Below are 18,247 nucleotides of genomic sequence, written 5' to 3' on the forward strand. Positions count from 1 at the left end.
GTCCTTTTTAACTTACTCTTATTTCCACTTTTTATGTTCAGCACTTAGAGTTGCATTTGACTTGTGCTATATAAATGAAGTATGATTTATTGATTTAGTGCCCATTCCCCAACAGATTCATTTTTATGTAGCATCTCTGCTTGAGCACAGACTTTCTGACAAATTACAGTGGAACAGCACTTGCAATGTTTACTTATCCATGCTGAATGGCTATTATACTGACAGTTTTACAAAGCAATTGTGGTAATACACTGGTTTCACTATGTTTAATATTTTGTTGCATTTAATCTGCACATCTTCTGTAGCTGTTTTTGTTTTTTTGGATACTGTCTTGATGTTCCAAACCTCATGTTCGGTATTGACCTGTCCACATTCACCCTTGGTTATGAAGACCTCAGTGTAGACCTCGACGAGCAGGGCTGACCGTCCGTGCTTGGCCACTGCTTCAAAGATATTGTCAGGGTGTAGTGGGGGGTGGGGGTTTAGGACCCACAAGCAGAGACAAGTATTCAAAACACCAAAAAGGGGAAAATCCAAACTGAGAATATTACTTTTAATAAGAACACAAGACAAAGGAGAACAAAAACAGCCACGCAGGGCAAGTCTCAAAACTGGACTAAGCAAGACTTCTTGAAATGCAAAACAAGGAAGATCCAGAAAAACATGCAAGCAAAAACAGAGCACGGGCAGGGAGGAAAACACTCACGGCAAAAACACTTGAGTCACACGAAGGAGCACGAACCAAAACAATCCAAAATGCACACCGACAACCGACAACCGACAACCGACAACCGACAACCGACAACCGACAACCGACAACCGACAACCGACAACCGACAACCGACAACCGACAACCGACAACCGACAACCGACAACCGACAACCGACAACCCAACAGGATCCAGCACCAGGAGACGGGAACTTAAATAGACAGACACTAACGAGACACAGGAGGGCACCATGAACAATCAGGCCACAGAGAGGGAAGGGAAAACGAGACAACCAGCAAACAATAATTAGACAATTGAAAACAATCATACAATTAAACGGGGGGAGCAGGACACAAAACAGAAGTGCCGCCATCTGGCGGCCCAACAAGGAAACACAGACAGGAACACAGGACCATGACAGATATGTTGATATATTTCTGGCTGAACTGAAGGGCCCCCATCTTCTCTCTGGCAAGATTGTTTCCTGAAAGAACTCATATATTCGCTGTGTGCATGTACTGCCTGTATGCCAAGGGTGGCACAATGGGTAAAGAACTGGTCTTGTAACCTAAAAGTCACAGGTTTGATTCTTGGGTAGGACACTGCAGTTGTACCCCTGAGCAAGGGACCTAACCTGCATTGCTTCAGTGTATATCCAGCTGTATAAATGGATGCAGAGTTTAAAAAATACAAAGTTGCATAAGTCACTCTGGATAAAAGCGTCTGCTAAATGCCCGTAATGTAATGTATATGTTACTGTAGCTACACCAACAATGAACCCCCATTTAAGATGCAGACTGTACTGCTTGCTTATTTAGGGATACTTGCTTTTCAGCACGCACTTCTCTGCACACCCAATGCACTTTATCAGTACCAGCCTAGGTGGAAAGTCCACCAATCAGGAAGCAAAACTCCTGCAATGTGTTTCTTCCACCCATTAACTCAGCCACCCCAGCTGATTTCACTAATGCGTGCTACTACCTCCTGGCTGAGGAACTGCACTAATTAGAAAAGCCAGGTGACTGGAACAAATACTGGGGAAGACTTTTACATTATGAACATGGATTGAACATGATGAACAGGATGAACACGTGGAACTAAAGGACACAGTTACGGTCCGGATTTAATCAGGGCCGCAGTAGGCTTCGCATAATTATGTTCCCTATATTTACAGCCGATGTGTAATGTTCTGGTATGAATGTTTTTTTCCTGGTAAAAAGATTTGCAAATCCAATAGAAGTTAATATCAGTTTTATCAACTGTACGAACGGCTGTACGCGCACACACACACACGGCTAAAGTATTATGCAAGTTATTTTAGGATAGTGTGGGCGGAGTAAGCTATCTCAGTACAGCTAGGAAGTGGAGACGAGTGAAACGCCCAAAAGACGAAATGCAAGCGGTACGAGAACAGGATTAAAAGATCAACAGAAGAAAGGATAGAAGACCTGCTGTAAGTACAGGGGAAGAGAAAGGCCGCAAATTGACTAGGAATCAGTCTAAAAAGTCTGGTTAAAAATGTCATCAGTCCCTCAGCAGTAGAGAACTGTATGTCGCACGTGCAGAAGTTGCACGCACCATGCATCGTTTGGTTCAACATTCCTAAATAAAAAGGAATATGTGCTCAACTTTACTAAAAAAACAAAAACAAAAAAACATTAGTAACATTCGGTTGCACTGCAGCACGTAATGAGGGAAAAAAAATCTTGAACTATTTTTAAATCGAAAGCTCACCCTCACAAGACTGCAACACTGAATGGGGAGGAGTGAGCTTCCTGTTAGGAAGGAAAATACTGTTTTGGGGGCAGTATTCAACATGAAATTTGAAATCCTGCTTATTCACATACATAAAGTAGGCTAATTACTTATTTTAAAAAACGTTAGTTACAAGTAAACTTTCGCTCATGTATTTCACGTGGAACAAATAGAAGCCATGTTATAAAGCAATGGCACCAGTGTTTTTCTACGTGTATTAAAAAATGTTGGCCTTACAGGGTCTAGTAAGTACATTTTCTAAATGTGCTATGTTTGCATAGTAAGACTATTGGAAATAATAGTAGCAGGTCTCACAGCTCCACGAAGTATAATTACTGTCAGTACTTGTAATGCTAACAACAAATTAAAATATTAATTTCAGCAATTGTCCCTGAGCAAACATTGTGGTCCAGGAAGCACGTTGTGAAAAGAAGTTATGGTTAATTTGCACAGTAAAGTTACAAACTTGGAATTATGAGTGATTCTATGTAAGTCTTCAAATTTATACAAAGTATGCATTCATATGTGTTGTGTGCTTATCTCAGTATTGCATTTGATGATTTAGGGCATTAAACGTCATAAGAAGGGTGTTTTATGGTGTGTACAGTTTTAAAGCCCTCATTTGATTTTATAAGCATTTAGATTAAGAGTTTTGTCTCGATGAGTTGAGGCAACATTCTCAGAAACCAAAGAAAATATGAACCGGCAATATAAAGACACCAAGGGCCAAGTCGCTTGTATGAATATGAAACAACCTCATTGCTTGTGGTTAGTACAGTTTTAGGAACTGAGTTTTTTAAACAGATGCACAGAGAGTATATGCTTGTATATGCAATACGATTTCCTTGCTTTAACACTTTGCATTAACATAAAGGAAGTAATGAAAACAGCCAATGATTTAGATTTAAATGAAAAATACTGATGTCTAACTTAACAGAAGCTTATAAGATAGGCAGCTTTTATTCTAATATTCCTTATACTGTACACGTAATATTCTTGACTATCACCACAGCTATTGCGCAACCAATCTGCAGTCATAAATGATCCACAATCCACAGCCACAGAATCTCTCTTTCCCCCATCAATACGCCATATACATCGATACTCCAAGATAAGGATTGGGAAATACTGTCCAGGAACTCCCTCACCAAAACACTAAGTGGAAAAAAAAAATATCTCTGGATCATTGCTCTGGTGTGGAATTGGGACGGATGGACGGACGGACAGTGTGACCTTTGACCTCTGTTTCTGTTAGATGCTGAGGGGGTGATGTGTTTCCACTCCAGCTGTAAGTAGGGACACCCCGGAAACCGAAGGATGAAGCGCTGTGGCTCCCCCTACCAGGGGGACAGGGTGAGTAAGGGGACTCCCCCCCCCCCCCCCCCCCCCCCCCAAATCTGATATAAGACATCACTTTTAACATGGCCTCAAATTACACAGTGCTGTCATGAAACGTAATAATCATCCTATTCCCACACGTCTCTGAAATGGGAGAGCTTGTCTCCTTTCATGGTGGTTCCTATGGACTCCACCCTTTCAGGTGCAGCACGCATTCTCATTGAATGTGCTCAATAAGGGAACGACTGGGCCTCGATGTGGTCGCATGTGATGTGCCTCCCTCCACACTGAGCATCAGGCTCTTTTGAAAATAGGACCATGAGAAAAAAAATGTGCCTGAAAATTTACACCACAGCCCAGAGTATGCAATGAGCAAAGATACAAAGAGCTCCTTACATTCCGTAGTGCTGTCAGTGTTTTACAATCAGAACTCCATTGCACACTTTGCAGAGCCATTCTTTCAACAGATTGCCTCAGGCCTGAATCAAATTCAAAAGCATGGCATGTCATAAAAATACTAACCCCAGTCCTCCCTAACTGTACATCAGAATGTCTCAGATATTGGAGATTGTGAAGGAGAGCTAAGTGGCAGAGATTTTCAAGTTTTCCATCTACACCCAAATCAGAGAATGAGAGAGAGCGGGTAGTACAGAGAAATGGAAAATCCAAACAGAATGGAGATCACTCTCAGCTTTTACTTAACCATACCTTACATTATAAAAACCAATGAATACAGCTGACTTTATCAGACAGGCGGAAAGTGAAAACTTTATAATATACTTTTTAAAAGAAAGTATAATCTGTACTGTTTACTTACATAACTGAAATGAAGTGATAGCAGTGATTTCTGAATCATTCAGCATCTGCCATTGTCCTGTGTGCTGTGGTTCAAGATGCTGCTTTCTGTGCTTGTGGACAACAGCAGGAGAGGCTAAAATTAGGCATTTTATAGAAAAACAGTATGCATGCATTTGTAAATTACTATTTTCCCCACTCTTCTTTTTTTATCTTTTATCTATGAAAGCCCACAATGACCAAGCCCACAGCAAAAAAAGGTCATATTCACAATTTTATGCTTCATAACACTGTATGGCTTGAGGTGTCTCTCTGTACTTTTTCATGGGTTACTATGAGTCAATATGAAATTGGAGGCCAGAAGCTCATTGGCCCATTGTTCTCTGACTAGTCTCACATTGTTTTTTTATTTCACTCAAGATTGTTCATTCTCTGCTCCTGGAACGTCTGGATGATCTTCTGAGTAACCAGCTAGAGAGATTTCATTCCTATCTGAGTCATGAACCACCACAGGGATACAATCCCATTTCAAGGAGTTGCCTAGAGAGGTCAAGCAGGACCAAGACTGCAGAACAAATGTTGGTGCACTATGGAAGTGAGGGCGCTGTGAAGGTCACGCTGTACATCCTGGAGAAGATGGACCTGAATGAGCAAGCGGTAACACTGCAGAGGGGATTGGAGAGCAGTAAGACCTTCTGTTTTTCTTCTTGGCCAGAGCGAGACAGAGAACAAGAGCAAGAGCGAGACAGTGAGAGAGAGAGAGAGATTTTTATTTATTTTTAAAACCACACAAAGAAACAGCCCCAACAACAAAAAACAAACCTGTGTACCCAGCACAGGCATACAGCGAGAGAGAGGGAGAGAGAGAAACAGAGGGGGGGGGGGGGGGGGGGGGAGGGAGAGAGAGAAACAGAGAGGGGGGGGGGAGAGAGAGGGAGAGTGACTTGACAGCCTTCACTCGATCATGTCACCTACGAAGAAGAAAGCATACCCCAAACACATACAAACAATTAAATAAATAAAACTTCCCTTCCCAACCCCCCACTTATAACCAACATCCCCCTACACCTTATATACACTCAACCACACAGCATCACACCCCAACAGCTCTTTAGACAACCTGGAGGTAGCATCCCCTAGAGGGAGACAGAGAGAGAGAGTGAAAGAAATAGAACATTATGCATGCCTTTTATATAGCTGTCCTTTTTGTGAGAGTCAAGACATTGTCATGCCTCCTAGTTTGACTTACCATAACTTTTTGACCAAGGCTATACTTACTGTGTGAACTGGATTTAATGTGTTCATGGCTATGAATAACTGTTACATAATGAGTTTTGTACCTTATCTGACCTGTGACTTGTAGTTGTTCCAGTGACCTTCGGCATTCACTTATTGTACGTTGCTTTGGATAAAAAATCTGCCAAACAAATGTGATGTAATGTGTTTGTATGTGTGTGTGTGTGTGCGCATATGTGCGTGTGCACGCATGCTTGTGTATGTGCATATGTGTGTATGTGCATGTGTATGTGTGTGTCTCTGTGTCCTGACACTCTTCCTGTCACATTTGGCAGCCAGTTACGGGGAAAACCCCAGGGCCCCTGGAGGAACGATTTCAGGGGTCATTACAGCCAGTCAACCACAGCCCCCACCAGCAGTCAGTGAACATGGTAAATTGACAGTTTCATACATCAGATATTTTTACAGTATGACTGCGGAGACATAGCAATCTTATTTGGCAGACGCAGGCATCCAGGGAACGTTGCAGCATTTTATAAATACTTCTACTACTACACATCCACACAGCCCCAAATATTAGACTTTGTTAAATCACAAAACAAAGCACAAAGTGCCCAGAATTAATAAGAATAATCTGCTGTGCCATACATGTAAATAATTATGAACTGACCAATGGTCATGGCCTGCTAAACACTAGACTGCTGCTAAGTCAGGACCCACAACCAACTAACCCTGCTTCTATCCTCCTATTTTTAGATGCATCTTTGAGAGCAGTCCAAGAGAAGCTGAAAGCTAAGCTGAGGAACAGATATCAACATATCTTTGAAGGAGTGGCCAAGCACGGACGGTCGGCCCTGCTCGTCAAGGTCTACACTGAGGTCTTCATAACCGAGGGTGAATGCGGACAGGTCAATACCGAACATGAGGTTTGGAACATCGAGTCAACATCCAAAGAAACTCATGCACAGGACGTGCAAATTGAATGCAACAAAATATTCCAGCCCTTGCCCGGACAAGAGGACGACATGAGAAGATCTGTTCTGACCAAAGGAATAGCTGGCATCGGCAAAACAGTCTCTGTGCAGAAGTTCATTTTGGACTGGGCGGAAGGCAAGGCAAACCGAGGTATTGATTTGATATTTCCTCTCCCTTTTCGAGAGCTGAATCTGATGAGGGACAGAAAGTTGAGTTTGCTAGGACTCATTCGGCACTTTCACCCCGAGGTCAAACACTGCACTGCGGTGGACCTCGACAGCAGGAGAGTGTTGTTCATCTTCGATGGTCTGGATGAGTGTCGGCTCCCCTTAAATTTCCATAGCAACGAGCCGTGGTACGATGAAACGGAGGAATTATCAGTGGACATGCTGCTGACCAACCTCATTCAGGGAAATCTGCTTCCCTCTGCTCTCCTCTGGATCACATCCCGACCAGCAGCAGCCAGTCAGATCCCTCCTGAGTGCATCCAAAGGCTAACTGAGGTTCGAGGCTTCAACGACCCACAGAAAGATGAGTACTTCACGAAGAGATTTAATGATCAGAACCTGGCCAACAAAATTATCTCACACATAAAGTCATCACGGACCCTCCACATCATGTGTCATATTCCAGTCTTCTGCTTGATTTCAGCAACTGTTCTCGAGAGTCTACTGGACAAATCTGAGGGTGGGCAAATCCCTAAGACTCTCACTCAAATGTACACGCAATTCCTGCGCATTCAAATTATGATAAAGAACCAGAAGTACCATAGAGGTATGGAAACAAACACAAAGGAAATGCAAGAGACCGATAAAGAAATAACTGTCAACCTGGGAAAGCTGGCCTTTCAACATTTGGAAAAGAACAATCTGATATTTTATGAGCAAGACCTGAAAGAGTCTGGCATTGATGCCAGCAAATCTCCAGAGTACTCTGGGTTGTACACAGAAATCTTCAAAGAGGAATCAGTGCTGTATGAGGAGAAAACATACAGCTTTGTGCATCTTAGCATTCAAGAGTACCTTGCCGCCTTGTCTGTACACTTCCTGTATGTAAACGGTAAAGAAAACCCATTAAATCTGGACATGTCAAAGCATACCAGTCCAGATGGTGGGATAAAATTATCTGCAGTACACAGGAGTGCTGTGGACAAGGCCTTACAGAGTCCAAATGGACACCTGGACCTTTTTGTCCGCTTCCTCCTGGGAATCTCGCTGGACAGTAAAGCTCTTTCAGGACTGCTGCCACACACTGAATGCAGCTCGCAGATGGTCGCAGAAACGGTCAAATACATCAAGGAGAAGGTCAGCAAGTGCCTATCTCCAGAGAGGACCATCAATCTCTTCCACTGCCTGAATGAACTCAATGACGATTCTCTAGTACAGGAAATCCAGAGTCGAGTGAAGTCGAGTGGTCACGCCAATCAAAAGCTGTACCCAGATCAGTGCTCAGCGCTGGCTTATGCGCTGGTGATGTCAGAGAAGCAGGTGGACGTGCTTGATTTTAGGATGTACAACTCGACACAGGCCGGATATCGCAGACTGCTGCCCGTTCTCAAGCACACCAGGACAGCTTTGTGAGTACGGTTGAGCCCTGTTTTTTTGGATGTGTGTGCCTAAATAAAATATCTCACGGCTTTATATAGTTGAACTTGCAATTAGCTAATTTCACACACAAACCTTCCAAGAATGACATTGCCCATCCCTGTTCTAACATCATCAAACAGTCTCAATCAGATTCTTCAATTTTTGTGGAAATACTAAAATGTTAAACAGACCTGAGCAATACTTCTCTGTCATGCAAGGAAGGGACACACAAAATCGTCACCTATTTTATCTAAAGACTGGAGAACTACAATTCAAAATTTCCCTTAATGTGGAAATCATTTATAACAGAATAATCTTGTGGTTATACTGTTGGAAAATAGTATGGAGGATATTTTTTGCATCCTGTCTGTCTCGCACTAAAAAATATGCACTAAATAGCAGGTACTCTAGTATGTTTATTAGACGGTATATATTTTGAGGACACGGTACTTGGGAGGCTGTTTCGGACACGGCCTCTGTTTAGAAAGAGAGCAGCAAGTTGTCTTCACTCTCCCGGGCTGGCAGCAGGGGGCATACATGAGCACGCCTGTACATAGCTCACAAATTGGATATTCCAAATTCAGGTGTGACTGGAGATGCCAGATTTAATTAAACATTACAAACTAAATGAATAACAAAGTAATAGCAACTCGATATCACCAATTTATAAAAACATTTAAATAAAATAAAAAATTCTTACATTTAGATAATAAAGGGCGATGAAATTTGGCATTTGGTTATGTATTTTTTGAATAACTGGGAAAATTAAGCAATGCCAAAGCAATACATTTTACATGTGATTATATATGAGTTAATTTCCAAAACCAGGCTCGTGAAAAACTACTTTAATTTTATTTGCTGTTTCAGGAGTGGAGTTCGACCTTGGGTTGCAAGACAGCACACACATCAAATATGAAAGGCCAAAAAGTACTCACTTTTCACATGAAACTGGCAACTAATTATTAATGGGTGGCTGGTTGCATGGGACTTGTGGTGACTGCCTTTTGATATGTGACTGTTTACCTCTTGGCTGTGAGTCATGACATGATCAGAGATTGGTGGTTGGTGCTTGGTGATAGATGGTTGGAATTTGGTAACTGCTGATTGGTGCTTGGTGATTGGTGCATGGCGGTGACTGGCAGGTGTCTCTTGTCTGCAGGTTGCAGGTCTGTGACCTCACCCCAGCCCTGTGTGCCCTGGTGAATGTGGTCTTGCAGTCCTCCACCTCCCTTCTGAGGGAGCTGGACCTTGGATACAACAGCAAACTGGGGGACAAAGGCTGCAAGCTGCTTTGCGATGGACTGCGGACTCCCCACTGCAGACTACAAACTCTGGGGTGTGTGGAACCAGCGGAACACAAAGGGCTTCCTGCAGCTACCAAACCGTAAAAAGCCTCAGGGGAAACTCGGTTTATTTATCATCTGTTTCACACGCAGCTCTGCTTCACTGTTGTGGGCATCAAGGTCTGTGGGTCAGCCATAAGTCATACCTAAGGCCCACAGAAATTCATGATTTCTTTTGTAACCTTTAGCTCCCCCCTCCCTGCACTGCAAGGCTACCATTGACTCTTCTGTAGCCCCTATTCAAATGTGCCAATGATATCAAACAACAATTCCATGGAGGCACATTAATAATATTTTTTTTATCATTTACTTGCCAAATAAATTGACCTTACGTGCTATGCAAAACTAATATTTTTCTCATATTTTTTCTTGAGATCATTGGTTTACCGATGGTATACAATGTTAGGGTTTTAGACACCTGTCTTTAACCATACCGTGGTATTGATCTGTGCTCACAAGCTTTTCCTTGTTAATCCTTGGCGGTATAGTTGGTGTTGTTATTATCAAATAAGTTCTGAGGTTCGACCACCCCCTGTGATGCCTTGAGGATAAGAGTGCTAACGCTAGCCACATTCCTCCCAATTCACATTGTGGCAAATTTCCTTCTTTAGGCCCTACTCACTACCAAAAAGACAGGAGCCCATAGCAGTGAGAGTAATCTGAGGGAATGTAATTTCACTGTGCGTGTGTATGTGTGTGTGGGGGGCGGGGGTCTTCTCAGCATGCAGGATTGAAGGTACTGTGTGTATGATATCTTCTTCCCTCCACAGGTTAGGAGACTGTAACCTCACAAAGGGCTGCTGTGATGATCTGGCCTCAGTCCTGCGCTCACGCCACTCACAGCTGAGAGAGCTGGATCTGAGAGGCAATGACCTACTGGACTCTGGAGTGACAGCGCTCTCTGCTGGACTGGAGGATCCCCTCTGTAAACTGCAGAAACTGGGGTGAGGAACCTTTTACGATTTTTGAAGAAAAGAAAAAAAAAGGATATCAGGCTGATTTATGTTGGTACTGTGAAAACAACCACATTTCATGCTGCCTGTTGGTCACGGATGTGCAGTCTGGTTAGAACTGGTGGTCACTGCCTGCCTTGTGAATAAACACTAAAACGTATTTAATTGTACATTATTGTTTTTTAACCTTTATTTTCACAATCATTTTCTACATGCGGTAAATTATTTTTTCATATACAGTAAATACTAGTAATGTGTTCGTAAGTGGTTTGGAAGGTCCTGGGTAGGACATGCTCTTTAAAGAAAAGTTAAGCGTCTTTTTCATCAGCTTTTTTCATGCCAAATTTCTTCTGTGCATTGAAATGAGTTCATTCAGGAGACACAGTGAGGGTAGTAGTGCCTTGAAGTACTAGTATTCTCCCACATCTGGGACGTGTGGAAGTCCTTATATCCCTATCACCTCTCTGCAGGCTGTCAGGCTGTGGAGTCACAGAGACAGGCTGCAGTTCCCTGGCTTTGGCTCTTCACTCAAACCCCTCACATCTGATAAAGCTGGATCTGAGCTACAACAACCCCGGAGACTTAGGAGTGAAAGCGCTCACTGATAGACAGCAGGACCCCAACTGTGCCCTGGAGAAGCTGATGTAAGCAGGCAGGGTGTGAATGCTTGTTTGTTACACTTCTGTCTCTTATTTCCCTGCTGAAAATTAAGCATGTCAGGTTGGTTTAAACTGTGTTTTCCGCACTTCTGGTTGGTTTTAGCTGGTCGACCAGCTTATCCAGCTGTTCACCCACCTATAGTCAGCTAGTCTACCAGTTTGGTCACCAGATTACTCTACCATCTTAATCAGCTTTAACCAGCTTTGACCAACAACAGACCAGATATTACTGGTTTTAGCTGAAATTTTCAGAATTCTCTCCTCCTTCACTCTTATTTCTGTTACTGCAGTGTGGACCATGGTGGGGTGTGCAGGGTGAATCCAGGGCTGCACAAATGTAAGTTTAAGTACTATTCAACATTTGAGTTGAAAATATGTGCAGTATGAAAATGGATATTTATGGTAGCCATGTCTCTGAAAACTCCTTATTGTCCAGTGCCCTTATTCCTTGTGTACTTCTCTTCCACCACCTTATTTCCCTATCCTTTCTCTTTGGCAGTTAAATTCATTATGCTTTCTGGCATGAGATACATTGTGTAAATATAGTCTAAGCAGAGAATGTATGTAGTAGTGTAAAAAGTATGCATTTAAACCAATGAGTATAGGAGATTAAAACTTTAACCATTAAAATGATTTTTAGATGGTTAGAAATCGTTTAAAACTGTTAGATGGTGGTTTACTTTCTCTGTCATCTTCAAACAAATTAAACGAAACTCAAAACTCGCTCTCTCTGTGTGTGCTCCCGGTCTCGGCCCTGAACTGTGGAGATCAGCACACCTTTAAGCACCCGGGCTGATGTGCTAACGCAACCCAGGTGCGTGTGCTCTCTACACCAGCCGGCGTGGCTGAGACCAATCTTTTTTGTTTTCTACTTGGCTGTTACCCGGTAGATGACTGCCACCTCACCGTGGACCCCAGCACTGCTGCTCCGAATGTGGTCCTATCCGAGGGGAACAGGAGGGCACATCGCAAACAGAAGTTTGGCAATGACGAGTACACTCCTCCAGTGCTGTGCAAGGAGGCGCTGACTGACCGTCACTACTGGGAGGTAGAGTGGGGACCAGGAAGCTTGGAGGTGGGCGTGGCCTACCAGATACCCACAAGCACCGCCGGCGCACTTGGAGAAGATGACCAATCCTGGGCCATTAGGTGCAACCCACAGGGTATCATGGCCGTTCATAATAACAAGCTTACACACATAGTGGCCGTACACGCCCAGGCCAAATACAGGGTGGGAGTGTATCTGGACTGGCAAAATGGTACCCTGGCCTTCTATAAGATCTCCTCCAAAGGGCCCGTCCACCTGCACACCTTCCATGTCACTTTCACTCTGCCCCTCTACCCAGCTTTTGCTCTCACTATGGATGCCCCTATGACACTGTGCTAGATATTCGCTCACTCATATTTTTAGAATATAAAGATGTTAATACAGCTTGTCGACTGAAGTGTTTGATTATGCATGCAAATGAGCAATACATGAATCAAATAAAGATGACATGCAAACAAAAGTCTGTCAAATTATTACGTTTTTTATTTTTTGTGTGTGTGTTGGCAATACACAATGTTGTCTGTTTTATCTTTTATTCCAAGCTCTGGTACAATGCAAATGAAGAAAACTAGCAGAGTTCAAAGTTCGTAGTTCCTGGGTAACCTGCAGGAGGTTTGGGGAAAAGGAGAGAGAGAGAGAAAATTTTGTGTGAACACAATTAAAAATATCACTGATAAAATATGCTAATATTTACAACATAGTGAAGCAACTGTCTTATAACAACTGCTTTGTAATTCAACTATATAATAACAGCCTTTAAGCATAGATCAAGGAAAATTGCAAGCATCGCTCCACCTTAATTTCATATGTAGGAAAGTCTGTGCTGAGGTGTTACGTTAAAAATGATACTGTACATAAGTTTTTAAAAATGTACAATAACATGCATAGGTGGTTGGCCTTTTTTTGGGAACCTCTAGGGCAGGGGTGTCCAATCTTATCTGAAACAGGCTGGTGTGGGAGCAAGGTTTTGTTTTAGATCAGCACTACAACTCCTGATTGAAAAGGCAGACTATGATTTTTTTTTTTTTTACTTTATTTTTTATATTCACAAAATATAATAAAATAACTATGCTAAGGCATGCCTATGATGTGCTGACAATCCATGTCTTCAGTTAGTATAGCCGAATTCACGCACCTATTACCTGTATTTGAAATTGTAACGTGTTTGAGATGTTCCCTGGCATAATGCTCTTTTCTGTGTGGGGAGGGGTGGGTGTGGCTACAGAGCCTGTGGTTGGGTTAAGATTCCAGGGAAGTGTCCGTTGCTTGTTAGCTGCTGCAATGGCGTATGCAAAGAAGCCTAGATACAGCGAAGCAAAAAGACAAGCCGACAGGGCTCGTTCAATAACCCCCCCCCCCCCCCCCCCCCCCATGGGACCTACTGTTACTGTTTATAGCTGCAACTTAGCTAGCTTGGTAATTCACCAGCATTAATTTCAATAAGGAACCTAATTGATTCAGTATGCACGCTATCTAGCTACCTGTAGCCAACTTCACTAACAAAGCTAAAAAAAGAAGTTGCAAACAAAGACTCCCGTCCTCATCTGTGTTCACTGCTGATAAAACACAGTGTAACTTTCTTGGCATTGGTAGTTCACCTGCATTTATTTCAGTCATTTATTTCCAACTCTCTACCTTAGAAATATAATAATGTAATATTACAGACTCGCTCCGCTACAATTTAGTTTTATTTGACAGATGCTTTTATCCAAAGAAGTGCAGAATAACTGCATACTGAAGGACATTGGAACAACTACAGGACACAGGTCAGACAATTCGCATAAAGTACCTGTTATCCATAGCCATGAATATATACATATTATGTTGTATTTGAGAAAATAAAGAGGCTAACATTTGGATAACTTCATGAAAAAGTAATTCACTTTACAAGTGCATTAGCTAGCTATGATAGACCTATGGCCTGCTAATGTTACCTATACCACATACAATTCTGTGTTTACATCCCACTCTTACTAAATGTCCAAAATAGGTAAATACTGAATAGCTGCACTACAGAGTAGCTACTGTATGATGTTCCCACATGCTGCACTTAGTGTAAAGATTGTTATAACACCTCCTAATTACTGTTACTGTCTATATGGAATCAGTCATGTTGCTAAAAATGCTATTTTCAATATTTCTGACCACCTCACTTCTTCGCTTGACATTTTGCTTGTTGTGCTTGGGGGAGGAGACAGAGTCTAGAAGGGCCGCAAACTCTTATATAGTATACCTTTAACTAAGCATGGTCTTCAATCAAGAATCATGTGTCTTAGTGCTGGGCTGAAACAAAAGCCTGTACCCACACTAGCCCTTTTCAGATAAGATTGGACACTCCGTGCTGTAGGGTGTCTCTTGGGTGGCTTTCTTGAGGAAGTGGAGAAAGCCTGGGAGTTATGTTTGAGGAATTAGGGTGTGTTGGAGGCTAGATGGCAGGGAGGGAATGTTTTGGGATTTCGGCATGACAGTGACATGGCATTGGGTGGACTTGCCGGTAGTAAGCGCACTCCAGATTGCTGTAGGTGCCGGTGGACTCCAGGTAGAAGCGGCTTCCCTCGGGCTGCTTCTTCACTGCCACTACCTTGAACTGCTCGAACGGTGGCACCAGGAAGTTCCCCCACGCCGATCTGCAGTTGGAGGGCGGGAGCTCTACCCCGTAGCAGGTCCTGATGGTCAGACCATCACGTGATCGAAGCTTGGTTGAGGCCTGGAGAAATTGGCCGAGCCGGACCGTTGACCCTCGATTCACCCGTAGCCTTTGCGGCATGTTCTGGCTGTACACGGTGCGACAGCGCCCCCGCTGTCTGGACCTCAGGACTTGCATAGCATTGGTCAGCAGGAAATGCAGGGACTTGTAAGGGAAGTACCGCGTGTAAACAGAGGTGTCAGGCCCAAGGGCCTTAGTATCTGTGTGGAAAATTCTGGTGAAGGTACTGTTCCAGGTCATGTAGAAGGCCAATGCAGTCTTGTGGTACGCATTGAGTTCTGGCGCTGTGATGTTGCACCTCTGTGCCTGATGCCAGCTTTCCCGAAATGAGCCATCAGCCGTCAGCTCAGCCGACAATATCCCCTCCTTGCTGGTGACGTTCTCCATCATCCGGTTCACACAGGTCAGGTACTGATCATCCACTGCACTGGTAGCCATGTCCAGAATCTCTAAATCACACAGACACTGCCAGAGACAGAGAATGTTAATCATCATATTTGCCCAGGCAGTGTGAAAGACTGCTCTGATCTCACAGAGATAACCAGAGACAGCTCTCAATTATTCAGTGGCAGTTGACCAGCTGAAAATAGATTGAAATCTGTCCCTTTTAACTGATCATTGATTTAGCCAGTTTTCATCAATTTTCTTTGATTAACAACCCTGGCAATCTAGAAATAATCATGGAAAAATCATTTAGTACTTAATGAAAAAAGATACATCACTCTGTTAACTACCGCAATAGCGTTCAGAACAAACTGGCGTAACTACTATCTAGCAAAATCTGTGCTTCAAGATAATTTAAATTACAGCATCTGTGCATTGCAGATCTTTTCCATACATAATCTCTGAGTGTGGGTGCGGAGAACGAAGAGTACGTATGCTGCAATTCGTACATATTTGGACAGTGACACAATTGTTTGTTGTTTTGGCTCCATTCTCCAGTGCATTATATTCGAAATAAGCAATGAACACGAGGTTAAAGTTTGGACTGTCGGCATTAATTTGTGTGTATTTATATCCATATCAGGTCGATATCAGGTGATCCATGTACGAATTACAGTTCTTTTTATACACAGTCCCTGCATTTTAGGGTACCAAAAGTAGAGCGCACTGTGCATCCACAATTTTAAATGAAGTAAAACTTTGTGCACTGTTTTGAGAGGCAAATAAAAATAATTTTACTACTTGCCTAACTAGCCTAATTGAGGAGAACGGGCAATAAATGATGGTATTTAGTATTTGGTGAATTAATGGCTGTATTGTAATCAATTACAAATTAACAGAATGGGTTGATCGATGATCAGTTTACAGGGAAGTTTTTCACCTCACCTGTTTTCAGCTCAACGACCGGCTCTGCAATTATTACAGTGTGACAGGCAGTATGAAAGGCTGCTATCTGTTTTGCCAGTTTCAAAAGTACTGTCAGAGAAAATTGTGAACTGTTAAAATCTTACGGCCAATTGCAAAATAAAGATCATCATAATCTCATAAGGAAATACCAACCACCCTAGTGTCACTGGCACAGGAAATGACAGATTTCAGTCATTTAAATTGAAAACATTCAATAAATGTTTTTTTTTTTTTTTTTTAATTGGTGTCAGTAGACATTTGATACGGAGGTTAGCACTTCAGAATATTGATCTCGCATAACATTTTTTTGAGGTCTGCTGTTCCTGGGAAAGGAGGAAATGGTTGTCCCTCAGTTTTCCAGAGAAAATATTTTCACTAAATAAATACCAAGAGAAAAACAGAAAACGGAACAGAAAAGAAATACGGATATCGACAAAACTCACAGTGTCAGCAACGACTCCGCTCGCAATGGTAGCCGCGAGTAATATTCCTGTGGCTAATTGCCTCATCCTAACGGCAAGTGTGCGGAATTGTCTCAGCACAGTTACGACAATATCTCAAGACAGCCAACCAAATCAACGCAACCCAAGAGTTGAATGGTACCGCGGGCATCAGCTCGTTAACAGCTTTTATGTCAGCATACACCCTCTGCCAAAAACAATCATTAACTTGCCATCTATCATGAAATCATTGGCATTCTACCCATGTGAACAGTGTGGGAGTTGACAAAAATCAATATTTTTTTAAAACGTGTTTTATGTTAAACTAAGATAATTTTAAGAAATCAGAAATTCTGCAGCATAAAGGAGTGAGTTATTGCCAAGTCCTGCAGTAATTCTGCATCTCTTCTGTGGGCAGAAAGGCAGACAGCCAAAATGGTGATGCTGCATCAAATTAACAATTTTAGCATGAGTAGTCAGCTTGCAGATACTGACCCAGCAAACAGTAACATCAAGTCCCTCCCCTTTCATATGCTTACTGACCCTGGGGTCCTATCTCTCATCTAAAATCAATGTGACACCCTCTGTAACACAAGTCATTGTCCCCAAGTTCAGTAATTCTTTAAACAGTAGGCCTATTTTTTTTTTTTTTTTTTTTTTTTTTAAAGCTGTGACTCTCCAGCACATCTCCCTTTTCTCAACGGTGATAGCCATGCTGTTGAAAATGAGAAATTTTGCTTTTACTCAGCACCTTACCCCACCTTGTTTCTTGGGTATGTGCTGGGTGCTGGTGGCCATGTGGTTCTCAATGACCAGGGTTGGGGACCCCTGCCCATAAATCAATTTGTTTGCAATTGTGAAAGAGCAGCTGCAATCATAATTCAGGCTAAATGTTTTTAATGTTAATTTTTGCCTATGACTTAGCCTCAGTCATATTGTGCATTGATGTCGTAGTTAATCATGACAGTCATTATTATTGTCAAAAATGTAATGCATCCATTCCCTAGTTTAACTAGGGAAACTTCCTGCAGGTCCCCCCACGTGTGTATCTTGTCTAAACGACATTAGCTGCTGTAAACTGATTGTGTTTTGCCACATACAGGAACTAACAAGGTGACATTTTTCCTCTGACCTTCACCACAATGGGTAAGTTATGTAAGTAAAATCTGTATGTCACATTCTCCCCTGAAGTGTAAATCTGTGACAAGAAAACGGTTTTCCTAGCTGATTGCCAAATCGACTGCTGACGGTCTACAAGAAGGATCGATGTTAAATTAATAGTGGACAGGAAATCTCTGGTTCCCCTCGGGGCCCCAGTTGTCTCCCTAGCACTGGGTCCTAGTTCAGACTTAG

The 18,247-nt window shown here is 42.6% G+C and overlaps 2 protein-coding genes across 2 annotated transcripts; one reads left to right on the plus strand and one right to left on the minus strand.

Moving 5' to 3' along the window:
• Positions 1-2,030: 2,030 nt before the first annotated feature.
• On the plus strand, positions 2,031-12,860 carry LOC118227929 (NACHT, LRR and PYD domains-containing protein 12-like). The gene is made up of 10 exons (XM_035419006.1): positions 2,031-2,162; positions 3,720-3,817; positions 5,018-5,282; positions 6,169-6,264; positions 6,590-8,384; positions 9,554-9,730; positions 10,508-10,681; positions 11,161-11,334; positions 11,640-11,686; positions 12,240-12,860. The coding sequence occupies exons 2-10, from the start codon at positions 3,782-3,784 to the stop codon at positions 12,734-12,736; spliced, it is 3,261 nt and encodes a 1,086-aa protein (XP_035274897.1). The 5' UTR covers positions 2,031-2,162; positions 3,720-3,781; the 3' UTR covers positions 12,737-12,860.
• Positions 12,859-17,106, minus strand: LOC118227942 (NAD(P)(+)--arginine ADP-ribosyltransferase 1-like). Its single transcript, XM_035419039.1, has 3 exons — positions 16,898-17,106; positions 14,890-15,569; positions 12,859-13,000 (listed from the first exon to the last, which is right to left on the minus strand). The coding sequence occupies exons 1-3, from the start codon at positions 16,961-16,963 to the stop codon at positions 12,976-12,978; spliced, it is 771 nt and encodes a 256-aa protein (XP_035274930.1). The 5' UTR covers positions 16,964-17,106; the 3' UTR covers positions 12,859-12,975.
• Between the last annotated feature and the right edge of the window lie 1,141 nt (positions 17,107-18,247).

This window comes from Anguilla anguilla, chromosome 5, assembly GCF_013347855.1.
Source record: "Anguilla anguilla isolate fAngAng1 chromosome 5, fAngAng1.pri, whole genome shotgun sequence".
Classification (NCBI taxonomy): domain Eukaryota; kingdom Metazoa; phylum Chordata; class Actinopteri; order Anguilliformes; family Anguillidae; genus Anguilla; species Anguilla anguilla.